Below are 25,524 nucleotides of genomic sequence, written 5' to 3' on the forward strand. Positions count from 1 at the left end.
TCCCTTGGAGCATGAGGCTGCTGAGAAGAGAAGGATTCATTTAGCAAGAGTAATTACAAGGGGATAATGTTATTGAAAAGCAGCTCTCATAGCCCTTATGGTGAGTGTTATCACAGTTGCTCTGTGTCAATGCAACAGGTTTCTCAGCAGCCGCACGTGGCAGAGTGCTGCCTTGCAAAACGTGTGATCAGCTTGACCCAGTTTTGAGCAGGGTCAGTCCTGTACTCGATCCTCAGGTGCTGATTATCTGTCTAGAAGGTTTTGTCTGTAAGAGAGGGTACATATGAGAAATATCCTGTGGAGTTTTAAAAATTCACCATATCTGTAGAATATTTTCCTAACTGTGTATTCTGGGTAAGTATCACTAATGCTCTGTGGCTCTTTTCCATTTGATAACTTTCTATATGGCTTATTTGAAGGAACAAATTTGTCTCTGCTCAGAAAATATACTGAGTCCTGGTCTTGTCTCCAAGATTATGCTGGCGTTTAACACATCACTTTGGGAGAAGTCCCTTTGATTTCAGGGGAGAAGAAAAACATTCATCATAGCTGCAGGTTTTTGCAACACAGACGATAGTCTCTGAGTGCGAAAAGTGTTTATACATCGCTGACCTGTTCATACCAGCTTTTTCTGTGAGGGCCTCGCTGAGACAGAGCCAGCACGGGAGAGACTGCCCACAAAAAGCACACGCTCCTGCGACACTGCAAAATATACTGCTAGGGAGAATACCTGTAGTAATGTGAGCAAACCAAAGCATTTTGAGGCGATATCTGTTTTTTCTCCTCCCTCCTTTTTACTCATCCCCTTTTCTTTCCCAGTAACTGACTTTCATTTTCATTATCATTCTTCTATTTTGGTACATGACTCGCTCAGTTTGATTGTTTTTGATTTATCCCTTCATGTAGTCTTTAATTTCTTACACACCTACACTGAGGCTCTTCAGGAGGTGCCTGACAGGCCAGATCCAGCCCGTGCAGCATAACTGGGTAGCCTAGAGGAATGCAAGCCTGCACTGCCTGCAGACCCAAGCTAATAAAAACCCCAGGTCCTGGCTCCTGAAAGTGCCTCCAACACTCCCCCCCCTACCCCTACCCGCACATACGCTCCGCAAAACCCGGCTCTGCTTTAGCACCCCCTGTGGCTACCTGTCCCCCTACCCAGCTGAACTGAAGAGCCCTGACGTGCCACTAGAGCCAGTCGCTGTCCTTAAGTGCTTGTAGCCCAAATAAGAGAGAGAGAGGGTTGTTTCCCCTGCAGTGTCTGTGCCCTATGTCTTATTTTCTTCATTCACAAGGCCTTCCTACCTCAAGGTCCTTCTAGCCCTCTGAAGTCCCACTGAAATCTTTCGGCTTCTCTCTGCCTTAGTGTTCCTGCAGACCAATTCTGTGCCAATTCAAGCCCTTTCTGGGCAGCCCTCTGCATGCCGCCCCATCCAAGAGTGAGAGGAGTAGGACCCGGTCCAGTTGTAATGCTGTTTGCAATGTGCTCCATACTTGACTGCTAGTAGCTTTGCTGTGCTGTGTTCCCCTTCTCCGTGGTGAGGGGCCAAGGCTACTGCTCTTAAATGATACGCTACTCTGCTGGCTTTTGGAAGAAGGCAGAGGTGGCCTGCTGGCTGTGAAAGCCCAAAAGAGTAGTTCTGATCAGGACAAGGTCCTGGTGCTGTTTTTTAAAAAACCTTGTCATAAAGCAAAGGATGTTGTTAATTAGTAGTACATGAATCCAGAATGGTTAAGCAATAACAGTGCCTGGAGTTGAAAGCAAACTTCCACCTTGTTAAGATGATGCCTCCAGCTTCTCTTAGTCACAACTTTCCCTTCAGTGTCTGAACAAAACTGGAAAGGTCATTTGGTGCTAGAACTAGATACCTTTGGCTGCAGAGACAGGCAAGACTGCTGACCTACTAAGTGCCCTCTTTGTCCAGACACCGTGAAGATCCAGCTTTCAGGTGAAACCTTGTAAACAGTTCTCTTTTAACCATGTGTAGATTCACAGGAGCTAGAAACCTTGAGTGGAGGACAACAGAGGAGGCTTCAGTAGTCATCTAGTGAAAACAGACCCTGATTGAGTCAGTTCACGCTTTGTGGTTCTGCTCTTTCAGACTACGGGGCATTGGCTGTGGTGAACAGCACATCTTATTAAACCAGTGAACTAGGTTTAATCAGTTCCAAAAAATTCTGGGCATCCAGGTTATCTTTTTATGTAATTCATTAATTATTTTCATATTATTTTAAATTTCTTTTGCTGCTGCTGTAGCACTTGCATTGTATTAGCCCTTAGAGGCCAAGCTGACAGCAGGCTCCACAGTGCTGGGTATGGGATAAAGGAGGGTCAGTGTCCCAGAAAGTTTTCACTCAAATTGGAAATGACAGGGCAAGGATGGGAGGCAGCAGCTATTCTGTCTGTTTATCAGATTGGGGCCTAAGAGGTAGGAAGTGCCCTTAAAGCCTGGCAGAGCTGGAGGCAAAGGTTATATCCCCTCCGTTTCTCTTGCGTGCCTTGAGGTTTGCGTGCTTCTGCTGAGTTCAGTTTCACCGTCTCATTTCTCAGTGTGTCCCCTTGCACTGTTCTTTGCCTTTCTCAGTGCAAATATCTTCAGATACTTAGAGGCATTAACCATCCCTCTACTTCTACTGTCTCTTTAGGAGAAGTATGCAAAAGTGTTTGGGCAGCTACAGATGGAGAGAGGCATCAGAGTAGGTTTTCAAAAGTGCTTGGGTAACTGACTTTTCATTGAGCATCTCTACAAGTCTGGGCTGTAGTGAAGAATGTTCGTTTCCCTTAGCACCAGAATAATCCATCTGTATAGACCAAGGATAAACTGGCTTTTCCATCGTATCTTGTGATAGCCTTGCAGTCAGTTTGAAGGGGAGGGAAAAGCAGATCTGAGTAAAAGAGTACGAAAACTAAATCCTCGTTCACAATGTAAAGTGATCAGAACTCAAATGTCTTCCGAAGCCTGAGAAAATCTGGCAGAGAATTGTTTTTTGTGTTTTCTTTCAGTTTTTATCAAGGATCGGAGCAGAACATTTTGATAGAAAAGAAAGCTTGGGCGTTCCAACCTGGCTGTCATCAGGAAGTGCTAGAGACCTAGCATGCCAACCTGATCCTGGGAGTTTTCCAAATAAAAGATGTTTATTTGCATTTGAAGAAGCTTTGTTTTTATCATATGATCTATCAGATTCCTCTCAAAGCTTTTAGAGAGCTACCTATTGTGTAATTCCAAAAATCATACGCAGAGTGACATATTAATTATTATTACTGCATATGACGAACTAGGGAAAACTGACATAAAAGGTTAGTCATACTCTATCACAAATATCTTACTGTGCCAATGTTTACAGATTCATTATTAATATCAGGATCTTGTATGTTAAAGAGTCTTTGTAAAGATAATATGAATTGTTTGCTTTTTGAGTCAACTTATTTGTTGGAGAGATCTATTCTGGAAGAAGGAAGTGATATGTCTGCTGCGTATAGTGAATAAATATTGCATTTTCTTTATGAAGGGAAAATTGAAACACCTGGTATTGAAATATATCCCATTAGCAGACAGGAATAAAGTGGCTTTTCTAGCTATGTCATGACTTGTACACATGCTCTTTCAATGCTGTGCTGTGTTTAAAGGGCAGAGCTAGTCACCTTCAGCCCCGCAGAGGTCCTCTTGGAAACAGGATTGTTTGAAGTACAGTGTCTTCTAGGACAAAGGATGAGCTAAAAATCATCCTGTCTTTCCCCGGTAGCTGGGAGTTCCTCAGGCTCAGATATGGACCTGGGAGAGGAAAGTGCAACTGTGACTTGTGTCATACGGTTGGGATCGTGTACTCTGCCCAAGTAATGCTAAAACCACCTTAGCTGATCAGAAAGTTCATGCCTGGATTTTCTCATGTGTCCTTTTTCTACCAACAGCTAGAAAATAGCATTTTCGATCATGTTTTTGCTCATGTGTAATCTCAGCCTGGCTTCCTGACCCTGCTGTTAGCCTAACAAAATTGATGACTCATCTCGCATCCCCTCCCCTCCCCCAAAGAAGAGAGGGTGCCCAATATTTTTTGGATGGCGTCTGAGACACTGTGAACTTAGCCAGAGAGTGAGCAAAGGAAAATTTGCTCTGAGCAGCTGAGGAGCTTGTAAAGCTCTGCTTGTCCAGCCCTTCCTCCTCCCTCAGCTTTCTGCAGTCTTTCTCCTCAGAGTGGTCTCATCTCGCAGGTCTTGGTGAACCTACTGTGGACAGACATCAGTGGGAATTTTGTCTCACAGTTTGGATCTATATCAGCCTGGTAACGTGAGTTTATTATTCTTTGCTTGTTTCAGATCAGAGCTATTAGAACAACGTACAAACTAGGAACAGTGGGACCATTTCTATCAGTCCTCACCAATTAGAAAAAAATCTTTTCTTCCTCAGTTAGATGTTGGCTTTTTAGCTTGTCATTATCATTTACCAATTGCATTATACCACTGTCTTAAAGAACCAGCTAGAATCAAGGTTTCAGTGTTTTAGGCACTGAAGAGAAAAAGAAAAATTGAAGAGATTTTTCAGACACATGCGTAAATTAGGATAAAACTAGCTTTTGATGTTAATTAAAAACCTACCTTTCAAAGAAAACCTAGCAAAAGACCAGAATCCCTTTGTTTTTGGACAGTGCCATGCCCAACACAAAAACAACCCCCCCCCCCACCCCCTGAAACCTCCAGGAGATTACGTTCCTGGGTAACGTTTCTGCTTCTCTTGTTCTGTCACAACAAATCCTCTCATCTTAAAGTTGTTGCCAAGTCTAACCTCAGAGAAGAATATGAGGACTGGGCTTATTGCAGTCTAAAGCCTGTGATAGTTTCTAAAATATAAATATATATATAAAAAAAATAAAAGTGACTCAGGCTATATATATATATGTAAAATATATAGAATTAATGTTTCTTGTTAGTTGAAATGTACAACTATTCTTGCTGTATGCACAAGAATTCTTTCCAAAAGAGAATAAGTAATGTGCTGCTGTTTATTTTCATAGCTACAAATGCACTGTTATTTTTAGCCAAATGCTTTGTGCATCTAGCCCCCGTGTGCTTTTTTCTCTTTGAGACTGAAACCTGCAGTGTTCACTTTTACAGCAGCTTTGCAGAACACCAGGGGCAACTCTCTGTCCGGGCTACTGACTTTGCGTAGCTAAGCCAGTCTTTTATGCAGCTTTGCTGATTTACCTCAGTTGCGGCTCCAGCCCTCACAGCCTCTTATTTATTCGGCAGTGTCTGCTTTCCATTTCTGATGGGCTACTCACGCATTAATTTCTGATGACGAGCTGCAGGTTATGGGGAAGCTGTATGAGGTGGCAGCGGCGGGCAGGTCGCTGCCCCCGGCCGCCCCTCGCTCGCAGCGCTGCGGCTCCTGAGGCACCAATTCCCGGGCCTTGCGAAACCCGCGGAGAGGATGAGTCCCCTCTGCTCCCCGCACCCAAATCCTCTCAGCCTTAATCTTCTTTGTGTAGATGGACGGGGAGAACGAGTTCAAAAGGGAAAACATCTCCTTTGTCTTTTTTTTTGTTTTTTTTTTTTCCTGTGGGTAAGATGCTATAGACGGCTGGTACCCCCGCGGGCCTTCCCCGCCCCCCTTCCTCCCCCTCCTCCTCCTCCCGGCCGAGCGGGAGATTAGGGGCGGCTCCTGCCCCCTGCATAAAGCTGCGGCCCGCGGCGGCCGGGCCGGGCCGGGCCGGGCGCGCTGCGGCGGCCGCGATGCAGCCGGCGAGGGCGGACGGGACCCGCCGCCGCGGCTCCGGCGACTCGGCGCCCTGCGCGCGGGACGGCGCCCAGGTGAGGAGGAGGAGGAGGAGGAGGAGGAGGAGGAAGGCGGGGAGGGGGGCACGGTCTGCTGCAGCCTGAGCCCGGGCGGCACATTAGGGCGCCCCTTTGGCCGAGCCGGGAAGGGTCGGAGCTGCGGCCCGGGTTTCGCGTGGTGACAGCAAATGATGTCTCGCAGGAAAAGCTGCTTTTCTGAAGTGGAAGCTGTCGGCTGCGCTGGGCCGCTTCGCTGGCCCGTGATGACGGCTGGCCCCTCCGTGGCGGCTCCCGGGGCGTTTGCTCTGGGGGGAGAAAGGGGCTCCTCGGGCGCCGGGCGAGCGGGGCGAGGCCGGGCGCGTCCGTGGCGCCGGCGGGGCGGCCCGGGCGGGGGCTGGTGCGGCCGTCCCGAGGGTGCCGTGCTGCTGGGGGGACGGGGAGGCTGGGCGACTTGGTACCGTTCGGATGCAAGCAGGTGAAAACTCGGGTATCCCCCAGGTCACTTCTGTTGCGCTGTTGCTTAGTAGGTAGAGGTGCGACATCCCCCAAATCCCAGGCTGGATTATTTCCTGTTACAGTGTGAATGCGCCCAGTAGGTCAGACGAGACTAGAGAAAATCAACACGTGTCTCTTGGTCACTGTTACGGATACCGCCCTGTCTAACTTTGTGAAAACGGGAGCACTGAGTATAATAAACAAAGTGCAGCAGTTTTTCCATATCCCCCAGGTCTTTGCAAGCCAAATAAACTTTTGTTCCCATCACAGCTTTAGGTTTGGTACCTCGCAATGAAATCCCAGGAAGATTTTTTTTTTAGTATGGCTGAAAAATTTCACTTGTAATGTGCCATCTAGTAGTGGTCACCCATAAGATCATATCTTCATAGATAGAAAGAAATATTTAACTTTATTATTAGCTTTTAAATTTGGAGAGACTATAGAAAGCAATCAACAGAACTGCTGCATTTTGATTGCGCTTTTATGGTTGTTGCTCTTGTTCTTTCCGTTCCCAGATAAGTTGTCACCCAGATAATTGTGTCTTAACTACTAACTATATCAAATCAGTTCCACTGAGTCCTCACTCAGTCTCTGCCCTTCCTCACTGGCTCTTTCAGAAACCTCACCTTTTTTGGTTTATTTTCACAAGATTTGAACAAAGGAGAGTTAGAAGCAGAGGCTCTGTCTCAAGTACTTTTTCTTTTACTTTGCATTTTCCAGACTCTTAACAGTTTCTGTATTACTTGTATTTATGGCCTGATTAGATTTAGCTAAGAACATGGTCTCTGTCTGCTGCTTTCAATGCAGCCGGGAACATAATCACAAGTAATGTATAAAACCACGTGGTCTTGCACTGTTGCTTGTCTGAATTTTCAGAGCGGGATTTGGGATTTATTGTAAGAATTTGGCATGTGAATTGGGAGAACCGACAGAATATCTCTGCTGTGGCTGAACAGAGTAGGACTGTGTTGATGGTCAGCAAGAGTCTGGTCAGTACTACGCTTTAGCTGTTAAGTTTTGTCTGCTTTCTCTGTAAAAAGCAATGGTTTAAAATTAAGTAGTAAGAGAAAGGCAATGATTTTTCATTTCAAATCTATTAAAGCCTGATTCATTGGATTCTATTAAAGCCTGATTCTTTTCCCAGCTCTGCCCAGTGGATTTTGGATTAGTCCCTTTACCAAGTTTATCAAATTTGCTAATAAGTAATTTATTCAACTCATTATTTCTGCTGACTTTTAAAGCCTTGTAGAAGTACAAATATCAATTATATATTACACTTTGAAAACAGTTTCTGCATCCTAGAGAACTACCAAAGACTTTTATGAAATTGTCTAACTGGGGAAAAAAAAAAAAATGTATTTCATCCCCAGCCCACACAGATCCTATGTGCACCTAACTTTATGCCTGTTAATGTGTACAGTGATTTGACTGGCACTTTTCCTCTTGTGACTGATCAATCAAAGCTTGGTATTATACCAAGACAAGCTGAAATGTAAACTTTTTGCACTATTACTCATTCAAAAAAAATGTTTTTTACTTGTGTTTAGTTAAATAAGTCTAATTACATGATGATTGACGATAATAAAGAGAACAAAGACCATTCATCTGAAAGAGGTAGAACAGCCATAATTTTTTCCTTGAAGAATGAAGTTGGAGGACTTGTAAAAGCCCTAAAACTCTTTCAGGTATGTGATAATCACATTTCTACAGCAGCTCTATATTTTTAAATCATAAGAGTAACTTCAGAACATGCTAGACTTAATTGTATGCATTTATTAAGGATATGATTCTTAAACATAACTCCCATAATTACCTATGAAGGCAAATTTATGCCTCACATTAGATGCTGGCTAAAATTCTTCAGAAGGATCTTATCTGTCTGCACCTATTAAGGACAGGGAGAGTTTTGCCTGTGGCCTTAATGGAGGAGAACTGGCACTCGTTGTTGCTATTGATGAAGGAAATGGTTCTGAAACAGAGTCACATATCCAAGTACTTCAAACCTGAGCTTTTGCCCAAGTGCTGGGTGGTGTGAATCCAGCTGCCCCAAATGCCGGTGAGCTCAGGAGTGACCCTGGTGCCTCTGCCCCGCGTGTCCCCGTCAGTCTGCTTTCCCCTTGCAAGAACGTTCCTCGTTGTGACAACTGCCTGACAATACAAACTCTTTTTTCCATGTTTTCAGATTAGCTCTTCTTTAGGTCTATTAATGTTAATGCTTTTCCACAAAATAGATGGGGTTGCTGCCAAGTGCCTGGGAGGAGCCGAATCCTTTCTTGGGCCTGGGTGCATGGGGAATAGTGGTGGCCCTGGCTCACAGGCAGGCACAGCTTTTCTACCTTGAGCCTGGCTGTTTCAGCTAACTGTAGAGAAGACACAGATTTTTTGGTACAGGCTACAAAGCTACCACTGGTGGCAGGCAGATGCTTGGGTTGCTGAACTGCACTGGAAACCCTTGCCGCCCTTGTTACCCTGCCTAGCCGGCCTGAGGGCAACAGAGGTACTTGTGCTGCAATTGCACAGCTACCCTCCCTCAACTGCTGGGCAGAAATTGCATGGGGAATACGAGCAGTGCTACTGCACTCTGTCATCTGGCCCTGCGTGACCTAACCTAGGGGGTCCTGTATTTTCCTCATACAAGGCATGTGATTAAAGAATTTTTCAAATAAAAGCAGTAGTTTTCCAGGCATAAACTTCTCCTTTCTTTTAAATTTCTTGCTTGGCTGTGAGATAATTACATGATGAGTTGATTGGCAGCTTGGTGACTTTTCCTACACCCAGTTGCTCATCAACTTCCTATGGGAGGGCATGAAAGAAAAAGGTCTATGAATTTAATCCTCTTTACTGTGTCTTTCTGCGTTTCTTGAATGTAAACAAAATTGAAAGAACACAGCTCCTCTTTCATATTCTACTGAATGACTGGCTTTCTAAAAGCCAAACCATTCTTTTTTTTTTTTTCTTTTCTGGTAAGCAAAGTGCTATCAGGGGATCCAATTAATTAAAAAAAAAAAACTTCACAAAGATGGTGACTATTCTATGGCAGCAAAATATTTGTTTGCAAAACAGCTCATATTTAGTCAGTCTGTTTGAAAACACTGCTCCTTACAAAACAGGAGAAGCATGTGAATCTGGTGCACATTGAATCACGGAAGTCCAAGAGAAGAAATTCTGAGTTTGAGATCTTTGTGGACTGTGACAGTAACAGGGAACAACTGAATGAGATCTTCCAGCTCCTGAAATCCCACGTCAGTGTTGTCTCTATGAACTCGACAGAGCACTTCACCGTGCAGGAAAATGGTAAGTATGAATGGCAGTTTTGGCAAAATCATGCAAAGAGAAAAGATATTATGCCTCTATTGGTATGAAATCTTTTTATAGTGTTCACACCTTCATTTGTATAGTGTTTTCCGTTGGTAGCTAGCAGGTTAGATGCTTTTGTGTCGTGAGTGTAGTTTAATTGACATGAGTAGGGCTGCGCTGGCTGGCAATCCTCTTCCTGTAGCAATACAGGCTATTATTTCAGACTGGTGTAAGTTGCCTCTTCCTGGTCTGCGCTCCCGTCCCATCCTCTCGGCAGAGATCCTTTGTGCACAGCAGAACAGATACAACTGTGCCAGCAGCAGGCACAGCAGAGACCAGTGCAGACCGGCCTTAGAAAAGGATTCAGGGAAGAGTCTGAACGCATGGCTCGGCTAGTGCCGGCAGACCATGATGAGAAAGGTGTGATAATGGCAAATACCAAATCAAGCTGAGAACTAGAAAGAGAGGGAAACGAGTTTTGTGATTTCCTCATGCAGCTCTTGATTTATTTACCACTTTTCATCATAGGAGGTTACTTACATCAGCGTGGAAGAGGCACATTTTAACTTTAGGTTGTTTCACACCCTGTTTGCCTTTTCTCCTAGTTCAAGGGATGCTCAAAGTTCAGGGCAGCAGCAAGTCGGTGCCATGGTATTTCTCAGCCACTGTGCTTGGCACAGGATGGTAGGCAGGGTCAGGTAACATCTGGTTCTCCTGGGTGAAAATTGCTTATTCTAGCTTTATGGAAGGGGAATTTCAGTCTAAACCTTCCCTCTGTCCTTTTAAGAAAACTGAACATCATCAGGGCAGAAAACAATCCTTTGGTTGTCACAGTGTATTAACAGTGCTGCCAAGACCTAGGTAAAACCTCTCTTGGGCTAAGAAAACAAAGTCAGTGATAAAACTGTAACGATGAATCTCTTTAAGGTGGCAATGCTGAACTCGGCTCCTTTTCTTCTTGACCGCAAAGCCTGATGGCTTTTGTAGGGTACATAACCACAGAGCACTCTTTCTTTCTCAGGGTCAGTAAAGCAGTATAGGAGACTGAAACCTACTCGCGTGCTGCCCAGGACCACAGGCAAATCCCTTCTCCTGCCTGTTGCCTTATCTCTTTGCACACTTTGTACCCTAGGAGATTTGCCCAGCACTGGGCACAAGGAGGTCTTGTCTCGGTGGGATCCTCTAGATGCTACTCTAACATCAGTAATAATAATAGTAAGGGCCACAGAGGAAGCGTATTAACTGCTTCCTCCCCATGGCGTTTTGAAGCAGGCTGTGCTCTGTGGGCAGAACTGTGGCAGTGACAGAGGAGGAAGTGTGAGCTGTAGGCTGGTGCCAGATAGGCAGTGGACTCCCTTGTCCTGTTCATGACCCCTTTAATTTATAGATTTTGCTTGTAACCGCCATAGCCATACTTGAAAGTAGCATTTCCTCCCTCGGCAAGCTTCACGCTATTAATAACTTTGTGTGTTCCTATGCGTTCCCTAGACATGGAGAATGTTCCCTGGTTTCCTAAGAAGATCTCAGATTTGGATAAGTGTGCAAACCGAGTGCTGATGTACGGGTCCGATCTGGATGCTGACCATCCAGTAAGTATCTTTCCCCTTACGCCCAGCCGTTAGCAAAAATGTACTTTGGGAAACTTGCTTTAAAAATGCAACTTTTCCTCCTCCCTCTCCACAACGCTGCCTCTGTGGTTCTGAGCGCTTTCTTTCGGGGGTTTCATCTCTCTTCCTAGTTCAGGCAAGGTCCTCGCCGAATTCAGCTCCCTTGCCTTCATGTGAGGCTTGTTCCCATAAGGACTCTAGGGCTGGGCCTTGAGTGGTCGCATACAAAAAGAAAGCTGCTGCGAGGCAGCCTTGACTTCTCCTCTTTCTTTCTTCCCTACTATAAATGGAGCAAACAGACAGTGCAAATGGACAGTAGACAGCTTGTTTTGCTATTTAGAATAATCAAGCAGGTAACAAAATTTGTGTAAATAGTGGTTATAATAAAGTTCTTTGTCTTCTGAATATGTAGGTGCATGCATAAAACTGCTGATATTTGCTTTAAGTTGGGTTACATGCTTAGTTCAGTTAACAAACATTTCAAATTGCAGCTATCAGGTTCCTGTCCTTTCATTCTTGCACAGCATGCTTTTATATTTCTCATTGAAGAAATTTAAAGTATCTTGTTCTTAATTATTCATTACAGGTTGCAAATGCATATAACTTTTTTTTTTTCTTCCCCTCAGGGTTTCAAAGACAATGTCTATCGCAAGAGGCGAAAGTATTTTGCAGACCTGGCTATGAACTACAAACAGTAAGGTTGACTTCTTCCAGAATAAGTCTTCCTTGTGCTTTGAAATAATAGGCAGGGTAGACTGGCAGGAGCTCACGTTCCCTGGGCTCAGGTATAGCTGAGATGTGCTTGGCTCGGGAATCTGAAGGGGTAAATCTAAGGCAGCCAGCCGTAAGACAAGATTAAAAGATCAGTCTAAGCCATCTTACGGCTCTCTGGGCCCTGATGAGTCTGAGGATCAGATCACAGCTGCTTGGGAGTTGCAGTGCCCACAGCAGCACTCAGTGTTAGAGGGGCAGCGAAGACCTGGGCACCGTGATCGCTCCCTGCTGCTCTGGAAACGTGTGTGACAAGCGAGGGGGTGGGCAGCACATACTGGTGTAACTCAACCAGAGCAGGTTGGCCCTCTTTGCGGTGGAAAGGGAGGAGAGGCAGATGCTGGTATATAGCCTGTTGACTGCTGGATATAAATCCTCCGGGCAAACTTAAATACTTGAGTTCTATTTCCTGGTTCAAAACAGTGTGTGTGATGCCCAGATAAGAAGTTTTCTGTGAAATGAAAGTCGAAGGGCCTTTGTGTTGAGAGATGCTGCTGGGGGTGGGTGAGTGGGCTCTAAAACAGTTAGTTGCCTAATCCAGTACTTTAATTTCATTTTGAACATGATTTTCATGCTGTTGTTGCCTGCTTGAATTTAGATGCCAAGCTTCTCCCCTAGGAGTGACCTAGAAATGTTGGGTATCTAGAGCCCCTTTGCACTGTGCATTAAGGTGATTGGACCTGACAGCACACTGCCAGTTAGTGCTGAGGTGTAATTAATGGAGTTTCCCCTGGGAAGTTAACTTACTGGTTACCTGGGCTGCAGTGAAAGCATGATATAATGCTTCCATTGCTTTCAGTGGGCTTCAGATCACACCCTTGCAATAATCCACTTTAGTCAAGATCCAAAGGACTAATTAGGAAAGATAGACTAGAATGAGTATGGTCAGACAGATGCTTGTCTCATCTGCACAGAAGTGTGATTTTTACCTAACATGTACATTTAGCTACTTCCATTCATTGCGTTGTTAATTTAGGAGGTTACCTTTTCCTTAAAGAAATCCAAAAGGCAATGAAAAGTAATCGTATAAAGACTGGGAAGTCCTACAGGGAAAAGAACATGTTCTCAGCTCCTGAAGCTGTAAAGGTTTTGCAAGTATTTTAAACTTTATTCTCAGTTTTAAACACCTAAGACACTCTTTGCAGGACTGGAGCCTTCACACTCCTTAGGTGGAAGATAGAGTAAATCCTTAGACTTCAAGCTCTCCAGGGCATAGATCATGTCTTGCTGTGTATTTGACAGTGCCTAATGCAGTGGGGTCTTAAACCTGACTGGGTGTCACAGCCATATAAGTATTAAATAATAATAGTAGGTAAATGAGACATAATAAGCCATTTACCAAGGAATATCCTTTCTTCCTCTTCTCCCTGCAGTGGTGACCCAATTCCCAAGATTGAATTTACTGAGGAGGAGATCAAGACTTGGGGGACTGTGTATCGAGAGCTTAACAAGCTTTACCCTACTCATGCTTGCAGAGAGTACCTAAAAAACTTGCCCTTGCTCACCAAATACTGTGGGTACCGGGAAGACAATATCCCCCAGCTGGAAGATGTGTCCCGCTTCCTGAAAGGTAATGTACTAATTTCCTTAAACCAAAGGAAATTGAGGTCTGTTGGAAAGCACGCTGCCTGTATGTAGGCACAAACAAACATCCTTAGTCACTTGGCTTGTATTCATTTGGGTCCTTTAATAGGCCTTTTGGTTATCTCTGTTTTAAGGTATTGCATCTTGTATATATACAAATGGTGACATTTGAGGGGCAATGCTAACTGTGAAGATTGCTAGGACTGGCCAAAGAGGTATCTAGCTGTATTGTGTCAGTTGTGGGCCCAAAAGGGTAGAAAAGCCACTTACACAGAGGCAAAGACAGTTTCACTAAACGCTGGCCTACTCTCAAGCTTAGGCTTAATTTTTCAAATCATGCCCACTTTTCCCATGTGCTCTTGAGCCCAAGTAGTGCTGTGGCATTTACCCCAGTTGTAGCTGGAAAGATGAGAATGTTATACAATTCGACATTAAACTAATGTGCGATTTCTCCATTGCTTTTCAGAGCGCACAGGTTTCACCATTCGCCCAGTTGCTGGATACCTGTCTCCGAGAGACTTCCTGGCAGGCTTAGCATTCAGAGTTTTTCACTGCACTCAATATGTTAGACATAGCTCGGACCCTCTCTATACACCAGAGCCGTAAGTCATTTAATTTTGGGGTAGAAGTTGACACAAACATTTTTGAATCTTGCTGCCCAAAGCCAAGCTACTAAAGAGCTATTCAAGAACACTATCAAGACACCTTATTTTTAAAGATGCTGAACTACCTGCCCTTCACACTGAATGTAATGATGTTTTAGCATGTGCATGTACCACCTACATAGGCACAGGATTTTCAAGTGTAGCATGCTAATGGAAAGCTCTGACTTCACTGAGAACAGAGTTAGTTTACCATACATTTGCCTCTTAAATGTGGAGCTCGGATCTTAATTTTAGACAACCTCATTTGGAAATCTGAATTTATGTATTTTAGTAGAGCTGGTATGACCTATTCAGTTGCTTTCAGCTAAACATGACTTATACTTCTCTGTCTTTTGAATATTAAATAATTTCACACAAGGCATTTTATCTGTTCAGTGGTGTTGCTTTTTCACTCCACCAAGAATAAAGATCATCAAATTTCTTGTTTTGTCTCTCTTTCCAGTGATACCTGTCATGAACTCCTAGGCCATGTCCCTCTTCTGGCTGAACCCAGTTTTGCTCAGTTCTCCCAGGAAATTGGTCTCACATCACTTGGGGCATCAGATGAGGCTGTCCAAAAACTGGCAACAGTGAGTGTTTCAGTTCCTGATGATCCCACTGAGTTACAGCTTAGCACTTCTCTAGGCTGATACCACCTTTCTCAATTAATCTGGAGCTTCACATCAACATTAGCCACATCAGCTGCTAGACCTGCCTATTTCACTGGTTCTCACTTCTACCAATATAGAGCGCATAACAAGATTCCATGCTAGAAAAAAATACTTTTTAAGGACTGTGTGATGACTGGTGTTTTTCTTCACTTGGCTATCAAGTAAGGGAGCAATCCCTCAGTGCAGATAACGTCCTCCAGAATGAAGTTCTATGGCTTGTTTCTTCCAAACAGGAAGATTCTTCTTTTTACTTCTGAGAATGTAGATCAGTGATTCTAGAAGTTATTTGTTTCTTTACTGTGTCAAATGAATGGAAAGGCTTAATGAGTGAAATTGCAATGACTTGAATGTCACTGAATGTGGCTAGCATTAGATACTTTTCAGTCAAAGCAATTCAAGTAATTAACTTTACTTTCTGGATAACAGCTTCTGGATGCTTTGGCAAAAATATTTTATGAAGAAAATGAAATTCACATGAGAAGTAATTGATAGCAATTACGTAGGAACTGGTTTGCTGTTTTTTGTTGGGGCGGGGGGTTTCCTTCCTTCCCCATTGTAGGTAATGGTAAAATTTCTGCTAGAGCAGAATTAAGCTATCTGTGACAATACCTTTCTTCCCCATACACCTGCCCAAATCCTCAAATCCAGAAAACTAAACATCTTCAAAATTTTTTAGCCCACTAAGCAAAGGAGGAACAAACTGGGGCTGGCTGATGTTTTCACTCACTCATAGAGACCCTATCTATCAAATGTTTCTGTTAAGTTGAGGCTGTCCTGTCATGACAAGATGTTTCACAGAACTAAGGCAGATTGACATCTTCATGCTCCTACTGTGATTAACAGCTTCTGGCCTAGCCAGACGTGGAATAATAATATCAGACTTGCTTATTAGAAACATCCAATCCTGTGATTCTTCACCCTTCCATTCTGGACTCCCTCCTCTTTAAATATATGGTTAATGACAGGCAAGTGATGACTCTGACATTAACTGTTTGACACTACCTACAAATAGGAATGCCCCCATCTAGTTTGCTGCAGCGTCTTTGTCAAAGGCTGAATTATTTTACTCCCTTCTCTGTTTCAGTGTTATTTCTTCACTGTTGAGTTTGGTTTGTGCAAGCAAGAGGGACAGCTAAGAGTTTATGGTGCTGGCTTGCTCTCTTCAATTAGTGAGCTCAAGGTAAGAATATCTACTGCTTATTTCCCTCTTTTCTTTGTTCTTGTCTGATTATTACTGCTGTTCTGCCCCACTTCTTATGAACTATAATTCTGAAAATAATTATTTTGAAAACTCCTAGATACTTACTGTAGGGATGACTTTGTTCACATGAATTCACTGTGGCACTAATCAGTAGGCAGCCTGCTTTCGAATATATGCTGAGCAGCTTCCCTGTCTTTCAGATGAAGTATTAGATGACCAGTATTTCTTAACATTAGATTCTGAGTAACTCTATTTTCAGAATGAAGCTCTAGTGGTTTAATCAGATTTTGAAAATAATGCTCTTGTTCACAGAATATCCTCATATCCAAGGAATCCCTTTTTGGATCCATGTTGGTGGAGTATGGCCCTTTGCTGTTCTCTAGTTCTTTAAGCTTTAATCACTGTTCAGTTGCAGATACAGCTCTTAAGAGATGATACACTGAATGCAGTCTCATTTCATCTTTTTTTAATTCACTCTTTACCTCATGTCATCTTCTTCATGGATGCTTTCGGTGGTGATGTTCCTCAACACACGGTAATACTGTGTCACCCAGCACGCCCTGTCTGGCAGTGCCAAAGTCAAGCCCTTTGATCCAAAGGTTACCTGCAAGCAAGAATGCCTCATTACAACTTTCCAGGAGGTTTACTTTGTTTCTGAAAGTTTTGAAGAAGCAAAGGAAAAGATGAGGTACTACTCCCCCCCCCCATTTCATAAAAGCAGTTTCTATTGCATGCATCTCCCAGCAGCGGCACATTCATTCTTATCATGAAGTTTTATAATTGCCTTGCGTGGGGTTGGAAAGATGAACTTAATATTTGCTTGGTCTCCCATGTGCTGGGTGGGAGAGATGACAAACTATATAATTATTACTGTCATTAAGAAAGTAGGTGGTTTAGATAAGTGATTATTTATACTGACTGCACACAGAGGATGCATTTGGTTTTTGTTTATAACTCCCCTCCCCCCCCCCTTTTTTTTCCTTCACTTGAACAGAGAGTTTGCAAAAACCATCAAGCGCCCATTTGGTGTGAAGTACAATCCATATACGCAAAGCGTGCAGATCCTAAAAGACACCAAGAGCATTGCCAGTGTGGTGAATGAGCTCCGTCATGAGCTGGACATTGTCAGCGATGCCCTCAGCAAGATGGGCAAGCAACTGGAAGTTTAACACCCTAAGTGGCAGTGTGGTGCACTTGGTCAACTCTTTGCTTTTGCTCATTGATTTCATTCTAGGCATGAAATGTGTTGTATACAGAACTCTTACCTTTACAAATGGACAAATGAATGGCTCATAAGGATAATCACTTTATCCTGTTTCTCTGTTTAAAGTCCCTTGCACAATGTATTTCTTCCCCCTCCCTGCCGTCTTCATCTTTCTTGGATTTAAAAAAAGGCCTGGAGTTGCCCATGAGAAGCTACTAAGAGATATAGAAATTACACAGACCACAGTATCAGGGATGGGATCAGATGCTTCAGAGGGTGGCTTACTAAGCAATAATGAAAGAATTCACTCTAGGGAAATGTCTTTTCCAGATTCTGGTAGCCAGGAAAGCTTTATAGCATGGACATCACAGTAATCAGTGCTTTTAAGTCTATGCTACTAAGTTTAAAACTTGAATTATGACAACCCAGGCACATCAGCACACAAATAGCTGGAAGTTTATCATGATAACATTTGGGGAGGGTCAAATCTTGCTTTCAAAGGGATCATCCTTGCCCCCAGGAATGGCAAATGCACTGACTGGCATGTTCCTGTTAGAAGACAGAAATACAGAGCTGATAGAATGAGGATTTCATGCAGTCTAACAGATTTGCTATCAGCCTAAAGAGGGTCAGGACAGCTGCTCCTGTCCCTGGTATAGCACCTGAAGGAAGACAGCAAGGAAATACCATTTGCCTTCTTCCTCACTGAATGAATTCAGCCAAGAATATAGCAAGCATTCAGGTACTGACTTAGTACCAAGCCTAAAACCATTTCCAAATTATAATTCAATATCCAAAATAGCTTCCCAGGACTAAGTGAAGCCCAGTTCTAAAATAATACTAAGCTGAAGTTCATAGTCTGGGATGGCTTTCTGTAAGAGCAAACATCACTTTAATGCGACCTTGCAAGCTGCACAAAGATATTTAGTTTCTTTACTGAGCCTGAACACCTGGGTTCCTATCAAGCAAATGATAACTGAAAGGTCCAATGTGGCTATACAGATACATCTTACACCATGAGATATTTGTCTGTTTCTAAAGAGCACTTTACAAATGGTCGGAAGCAGTGACCTGCTCAATTGTCTGTATCACGTAGCAGCAAACTTCCCAGTTTTGTGAGGTTTTGGGTGTCTTGTATGGGTGTATGAAGCTGTGCTGGGTGCTGTTTCTGCCAGCCACGTATATGAAATGAATACACAGAAAGGATGTAATACGTCTGAAGGGGAGATAGCTGATAGGTAGGGTATATTTAATAGCATGCTAGGAACTGTATCTTTGTAAGCAGAGCTTATCAGAAAATCCATGGTTTGCAGCTGTGAAGGTCACTGGAAAAAGGGGTTGAAAACTTAACACACTAGGTACCCTTGTCCAAGACTTTGAGAAGTTGGAAGGACTTTGAAGAAGGTGCTTGAAGTTCAGTTTGTGTTTCATATGCCTTTGTGTAAGTGATGCCCACTCCATGCGCAAGCACTGGCCCTGTGTCTCCAAAATGCATTCACTGTTTAAATCAAATCTTCACCTTTTTTTCTATGACTTTTATCAACCCAGCATTGCTCTTTCTATGAATGTGCTTTTACGTTTAGGACATACAGAAATAGTCACAATATTTATGGCTTACATCTCACTTTTAAATAGATTTTTTGAGTTTTCCCTTTTTAAAGAAGGAACCTACTTCTAAGCAAGTGATAAGGGAGGATCTATTTTGCCTGCTTCTGTGAAAATAGTATTAAACTGCATTTTTAAAAGAGATTTTTGTTGAAAGATGCATAGATATGTTACCGTACATCTTTCTTTGTTTAAATTATGTATCTGTTTTAAGTAGGAAACCTTATACCCGCTAAATTAGCACCTAATTTCAAATCCATTGGAAAAACAGCAATTGAATTTTTATTTGCACTGGTAACAAAAAATTTAAGAACGAAACTAGTAAAACAGATAAATGTATTTTTGTGGTATTAACAACATGTGTGTTTAGCTTCATTGCATCCAAACCTCTGGCTATGTAGGGCAATAATAATTTAAGTATTTTTAAACTATTGTGGAAGCTCTAAGTGTCAATGAAATAAACACTGATGACTTGCTGGTAATTGTTATAGAAGCACCAGAGCTTTTAACTGAACACGGTAGCAATAAACACAAACTTCTGCCCAACGGTGTACGCGTTTCCTGCCGCGCCTCAGGTACTCGGCACGCGACTGCAATCCATTGGGGATTGCGTGGCTGTGAGGAGGAACGTGTTTTGCCTCGTTTCTAACGGCTCAACCGGTCGTGAAGAGCGGCGGGAAGGGGGGGGGGGTAGCGGCGCTCCCGAGGGGGAATTCGTTAGGCCGCGCGCTCAACAACAGCCGCCGCGCGCTCAACGGCCGCCGCGGCTGGGCTCGGGGCGGGGCGGGGCCCCGCCGGAGCCCGCCCCGCCCCGCCCCGCCTCTTCCTGCCGGGCGGCGGGAAGGGCGCGGGGCCGCGGCCGCCGCGGGCCCCATGGAGCGGGCGCTCTTTGCCTGGGTAGGTGGCGGCCCGCCGCGGCGCGGCCTCGCTCTCGCCGCGAGATGGCGGCGGCGCCCTCAGGCGCCCCACGGGGGGGGGAGCGGGAGGCGCGCTGCGGAGCCCCGGGCCCCGCTGAAGGCGCGTGTCCGGGGGGGCAAGCTGGAGCCGCTCTAACGGAGTGAGGCGCCTTGTGGCCCCTCAGAGCCGGGCGTTATCTGAGGGGTAGGGGGGCTGAGAGCCGGTATGTGCCTACCTGCTTTGGTTTTTGCTTTTTGTTTTTGTTTTTTCCTTTCCCCTCTTTTGCTAGCCTCCTTTTGCTCTGCAATGGCCATACTCGGTAATAACCCCTAATCTCAGAAGAGTAAATAAAGATAGACGCTTTAGCGTTAAGGTAGAGCTGTGCGTCTCTCTCGGTTCCTCAGGCTCTAGTTCTCATTCCACATCTTATCTCGGCTTGCGTGTTTTTGAGGTCTTGAAAATTTATTGCGTCTTACAAATGGAGGTCTTGTGACTAGCCTTCTGAAAAGTGTTATGTGCCTGTTAAATACTGATGCACCTGCGGGCTGCCTGCTGTCAGCAGGGTCTGTCAGGCACCCACCTGCCCTGCCTGTTGCGCTCGTGTCCTGCAATTGCATCCACCTGTTAGTGGGGCTGAGGTGAGCAGCCTCATGTTCTTGCTGGTTTTGTAGGTACTGAGTGTTTACTGCTGAATGTGCCCCTTTAAGGTACACCGGGTGGTGGGGGAGAAAGAGAGCAGGTGGGCAGGAGGAACACAGGTGAGATGGAGGGCTTGTGTGATGACTGTAAGAATGAAGATTGCCCTCTTTGGGATTTTGGGAAGCAAATGCTGGCAGGTTAACCTGTGACATGCCCCTGATAAGCTTGTTCCTTTTTAGGAGCAGATGTGTATCTCTTTTTCATTAATTTTTTTTGTTTAACGTTTCTCTGTGTATTTGAAGGGTGCGAACAGCTATGGACAACTTGGTCTTGGTCATAAAGAGGATGTGCTGATACCTCAGTCACTGAAAGATGTTTCCTGCAAATATCAAGGTTTTAAAAGCATTACTGGAGGAGGAGGACACTCTGCGGTTATCACTGGTAAAAATATTGCACTTGCGAGGAGTGTATGACTTATAAATGCATTTTTTTTTTTCTGGCTGTGTCTCTCTATTGATTTTGTGCTGCCACCTATCTGTGGCTTCTGTTTCTGAGCAAGTACCAATTCTTTGTTGCAAAACAGGTCCTTCCCCACCTGTTAACTGAATATTTTGGGAAAATTAATCCATTTTGTTTATCTTCTGTGGTTATTTTATGGCTATGTGAGGACTGTTTCTTAACCTGATTCAAACCACAGCTTTTCAAACAGAGCTGCTATTTTTCTGTACTGGGGGGGGAGGGGAGTCAAGTGGGAGGTTATTCATTTATGTGAAGTTTTAAGATAAGGAGCAGAAAATAACATCTGGTCTTTGAATGGTTCTGCTCTATATCATAGTTAATTACGGGGAAGACAGGATATGGAGGGAGGTGTGAATGGGATGAAAAACTTCATCATGGATCTTGTTGAGAGGTGCCTGTCTTATGGTACAGATTGTCTCCCTTGACGATCCAGCTCTCCCTAGCTGTGCTTAATCAGGAGGGAGATGTATTTCTGGTGCGTTAGAAATAAGTGTTTTCTTTCTCTTTGCTTGATTGCAGTACCTACAATGATGTATAATCACAGTCCTTATTTATCACAGGATCTCATGGCATATACTTTTTTCTTTTTAGTCTGTTGTGAACTGGAACTTTTTTTTTTCCCTTCCAGATGCTGGGGAGCTCTTTGTATGTGGCCATAACAAAGAAGGACAGTTGGGATTGAATCACTCGGAGGATGTGCTGCATTTCACTTTGTGCACTGCCCTGTCCAGCTTTTGTGTGACACAAATTGCTTGTGGTTGGGACTTTACAATCATATTAGTAGGTAAATATGTCTCCCTAATACCTGGAGAAGTACTGTGATGTAGAGAAGCAGCTGAAGGCTCCACATTGCTAGTGCTTGTGCAGTGCATGGATGCTTATAGGTTTTAAGATGCACACATTGCAGATTAAATTATTCAGTGTTCCCTGTATCCTAGTGAACTTCAGACCTTTACTGAATATGGCTTGTAAGACCAGAAGCCTATGACCTCAGGAGCTTTGGAAGGGGAGACATTAGGGTTTTTTTCTGAGCTATTTGGCTGTGATATTTTGCCTGTTCTTTTGCTGGAATGTTACAGTGCTTTGCTCATGCTCACAAATACACTGTTGTGCTTGAAGCTGAATGGGCTCTAACATTTCATTTTGCAGGAACTGGCCTAGTTCTCTCCTGTGGGTCTAACTCTTTTGGACAATTAGGAGTTCCTCAAATTTCAGGTCCGTGCTCGATTCCACAAAAGATCGAGGTAAAGATTCAAAAGGAGTTGTACTTTATAGCTCTGTACTTCTATATTGCTTCTGGCAACTTACAGAAGTCTGATGATCTTAGTGGGCTTTAAGTCATAGTCTTCAACTACTGTTAATGGAGTCTATCTGATGAAGTAAACTTACAAAATAAAATACCAAAGATAGTTATTGCCCCAGAAATGAGAAGCTAGATGAGAAGCTAGGGCTGCTCCCCCCACCCTGTATGAAGGAGTTGCTTTTTTTTTTTTTTTTTGTTAAGTTAAGTAGTTGTGTGTTTCACTAGGACTTGTAAGCATAATGGATTTTGATAACATCTGCAGAATAGGTCTGATGCTCAGATGATGTAAAGTCATACTAAAGCTAGTAAAACTGTGCAGGTTTACTTGAACTGAAACTTTGCATCAAGTTTGTAAGATATTGGATATGTTTTGCTACTTGAAGGTTTCTCATGACTTTGCTGTAGCTTGTTGGAGATTCATGTTTAAGGGTACCTTGTAAAACAAAACAAGCCAACGATAATTCCCTTCTTCCCACTGCCCTGGGGAGAAAAGACTTCCCGCTGGAGTTCAACAAAATTAGCTGTGCCAGTTCTTTTGATCTGTTGTTCTTGTGCTTTGTGTGCAGCAGATCTGTTTTTAGAGAGGTGCTGTTCTTAAGTGTATTTATAACTGTAGGAGTTTCTTCCCTAAAATGAGGACTGTAGTCTTATTTCCTGATTTTTAAGAACAGTTAGAAAAAGAAAGCTCGATCATCTCCCAAATAATAGTAGTGTAAGAAATTATGTAGCTGTAGGAAAACTAGACCTGCAAAAATAAACTTTAGTTGTATCACCTTTGAGGTTAAAATGATTTTTGCTGTTTCATGTAAAGGAACTGAAAAGTTCATTCATTCACTCCTTACTTAAGCTTCAGTATTTATCAAACAATGTCAGTTTCCAAGGAAATAGGTTGGAAAATTAGATACTGCTTTCTTTCTTGTCCAGTACTCTCATATACTGTAAATGCTAAAGGCTGGACTCCAACAGGGTGTCTAATATTACTCCTCTAAGTAACGTGGAAGTCTTTGGCCGATATTTGTAGGTGAGGCACTGTGGAGTGTGAGTAGGGAGCTCAGAATATAGCCCCAAATTAATTGCTTTAAAATGTTTTGAGAAGTAGGTACTGAGACTTCTGTAATATCAGAAAATTTTTCTTGTTGTTAGCTATAAGCCTAGCAGTGTAAATAAATTTCTCACAGGAATGTTATTCTCTCCCTCTAATTAATCTCTAACTTACACTGTAGTTTCCTTTTTGAAGAACCCTAATGAAGCTCTCTCCTATCCAGATCAACTCTCATGCTTGTTCTGCACAAAGACAGGGACAGCAATAAATGCAGAGCTGGAAGGGTTCTTGGACAATAAATTTAGCCCCATAGCTTGTGCCAGGCACCACTCTGTTGCTTTTTTGAATTTTGTGATGATCTGGTGATGTTGAGAGGAAGGACAGGTAGTAAGTAGTCTGTTAATGAATGGGTGTTGTATCACCTGATGCTTGGACAGCTGTGAGGTTTCCTGGGAAGGTGGTTCCAAAATGGTGCCTTGGAAATGGTGGTATCGGCAGTGCTAATTTGCATCTGTTTCCTCCCTGACCACATGACTTGTTCATTCATCTGAATATTTTCTCTTTTGGTTTGTGTCCTGTTAAATGCTTGGCCTTGATGCTGTTTATTTTACATAGTGTTACATCTGTGAGAAGAGTAATAAATTCTCAGAGTACTCAAGTGGGGAAGAAGCCAGAATTGAGGTACTCTGTGCAAACTGAATTCACCGATTTCATGCACGTGTGCCTGGGTATAGTCTTCTGTTGTGTGATCATATTGCGCACCCTTCAGTATAGGTGGTACTATCAGCTGTACTGCCTGTGATCACAGCACCTGGTAAACTGAGCAGTCTGATGGGACTTGTTCCTGCTTGTCACCGGTATTTGCTGTGGAGTTTCTGGTGTAATTCTTGAGGAACACTGAGATGAAATTAAGAAATAAACATGTTTGTGTTGTCAGGATTCCTTTATTCAGGTGATGATTTTGACCATAGCTTTTCATTTGTTGCTGTAATGTTGTACAACCAGTTTCTTTGCTTGATTTTTCTGAAGATGTTCTCACTAATTTTTATGTTGGCCAGATTTATTTTATTTATAATATAAAATGTTGATATGTGCTGTGACATGCAGCCTTGAGTTGTCAGAACTATTTTCATAGTGTTCTGCTTTTGTGTTTGGTTTGGTGTATCTTGCTTTGAGAGGCCAAAAAAAAAAAAAGGCAACTAAAGTATTTTGCTTTTATGTGATTAGTCCCTGAAAGAGAAGGTGGTGGATGTTGCTGCAGGACTGAGGCATGCCCTTGCTGCTACAGGTAAATATGTCATCTTGCTTTATCACTTCAGTAATAAATGGATAGTACTTTAATGTTTGGAGTTTTTAATGGCTTAGAAAACAAAATGGGTGAATTTTACTTTAGTTTTTAATTTATTTTAGGTATCACAGGGAAAATACCACTGAAAGTCTTGTAAGATTTTGGTACAAACTGACATGGCAATAAACAGGCTAGAAACGTCTTTCCAGAAATCTCTGGTGAAGAAGCGTTCCCAAGATTTCAGAGTGGCAGTTAGTTAACAAGTTAACTTTCTGATGGATGGAAAATATACTGATTTCTCTTTTTCCTTTTCTGAAACAAACCAAAAATGATTATTTTCCTGGAAATTTTTCCTTGCCAATCAAAATATCTTTTTACTATTTTGAATTCATTAGCTTTTTTAATATACAGAAGAATGAATTTCATTTTGTAGGTGTTTCAAAATGGAGCTGTGCATAAAATGTTTTTAACAATGTATTTGAAGTTGACATCTGGAAAAATCGCAAGAATGAAATTTTCCTTTTATTGGAAGGGGAAGGACCTACTTGGAGTAAAATTTTAGAAGATACTTGTTTAGTTACATACCTTTGAAAATCTGGTCCTCTGTGACTTTCTCCCACTGTCTGCTGTATGTATGTGGGAGACTCATAACTTCTAAATATTTCTCCTGCTGTTTTTATAGACTTTAATTTGTGGAATAACTGTCGAAATCAAAACCTCCCAGGCATAGTTGGTATGCAAGCGAGAAACCACAATTTTTGTTGTTTGTTTTTTTTTTTTTCAATGGAACTTTAATATAGGTTCCAGGTGCTTGAATCTGGCTGAATAGGAGAATGGGATCTCTGGTCTTTGAACGAATATTGGGAATTAAGCTTCCCTCAGCTCTGGTCTGATGGAGATCTTGATTCAGGGCTAGGTCAAGTCTCTGTCTGTTCCTGAGTGGAAGACAAGTGACTTTACTCCCTAACTGTGCTAGACTGCACAACC

General features: G+C 43.1%; 2 protein-coding genes across 2 annotated transcripts in view; both read left to right on the plus strand.

Moving 5' to 3' along the window:
* The first annotated feature begins 7,833 nt into the window (after positions 1-7,833).
* TPH1 (tryptophan hydroxylase 1) lies at positions 7,834-17,313 on the plus strand. The gene is made up of 11 exons (XM_067295510.1): positions 7,834-7,950; positions 9,376-9,559; positions 10,091-10,093; positions 11,051-11,151; positions 11,796-11,863; positions 13,314-13,510; positions 13,991-14,126; positions 14,632-14,758; positions 15,924-16,019; positions 16,595-16,728; positions 17,035-17,313. Exons 1-11 carry the CDS (start codon positions 7,834-7,836, stop codon positions 17,207-17,209), a joined length of 1,338 nt encoding a protein of 445 aa, XP_067151611.1. The 3' UTR covers positions 17,210-17,313.
* A 2,360-nt stretch (positions 17,314-19,673) lies between these two features.
* Positions 19,674-25,524, plus strand: part of SERGEF (secretion regulating guanine nucleotide exchange factor) — a 159,862-nt gene continuing 154,011 nt past the window's right edge. Inside the window, 5 exon segments of the mRNA XM_067296053.1 lie at positions 19,674-19,746; positions 20,688-20,826; positions 21,533-21,688; positions 22,054-22,148; positions 24,477-24,537. Coding sequence (XP_067152154.1) covers positions 19,723-19,746; positions 20,688-20,826; positions 21,533-21,688; positions 22,054-22,148; positions 24,477-24,537 — 475 coding nt within the window. The 5' untranslated portion in view covers positions 19,674-19,722.

Source organism: Apteryx mantelli, chromosome 4 (assembly GCF_036417845.1).
Source record: "Apteryx mantelli isolate bAptMan1 chromosome 4, bAptMan1.hap1, whole genome shotgun sequence".
NCBI classification, from domain to species: Eukaryota; Metazoa; Chordata; class Aves; order Apterygiformes; family Apterygidae; genus Apteryx; species Apteryx mantelli.

Coding starts and splice junctions, on each gene's coding strand:
- TPH1 (XM_067295510.1), top strand. CDS start 7,834: ATGATTGACGATAATAAAGAGAACAAAGACCATTCATCTGAAAGAGGT. Junction 7,951..9,375: donor AAGCCCTAAAACTCTTTCAG/GTATGTGATAAT, acceptor CTTACAAAACAG/GAGAAGCATGTGAATCTGGT. Junction 16,020..16,594: donor CTTCAATTAGTGAGCTCAAG/GTAAGAATATCT, acceptor TGTGTCACCCAG/CACGCCCTGTCTGGCAGTGC.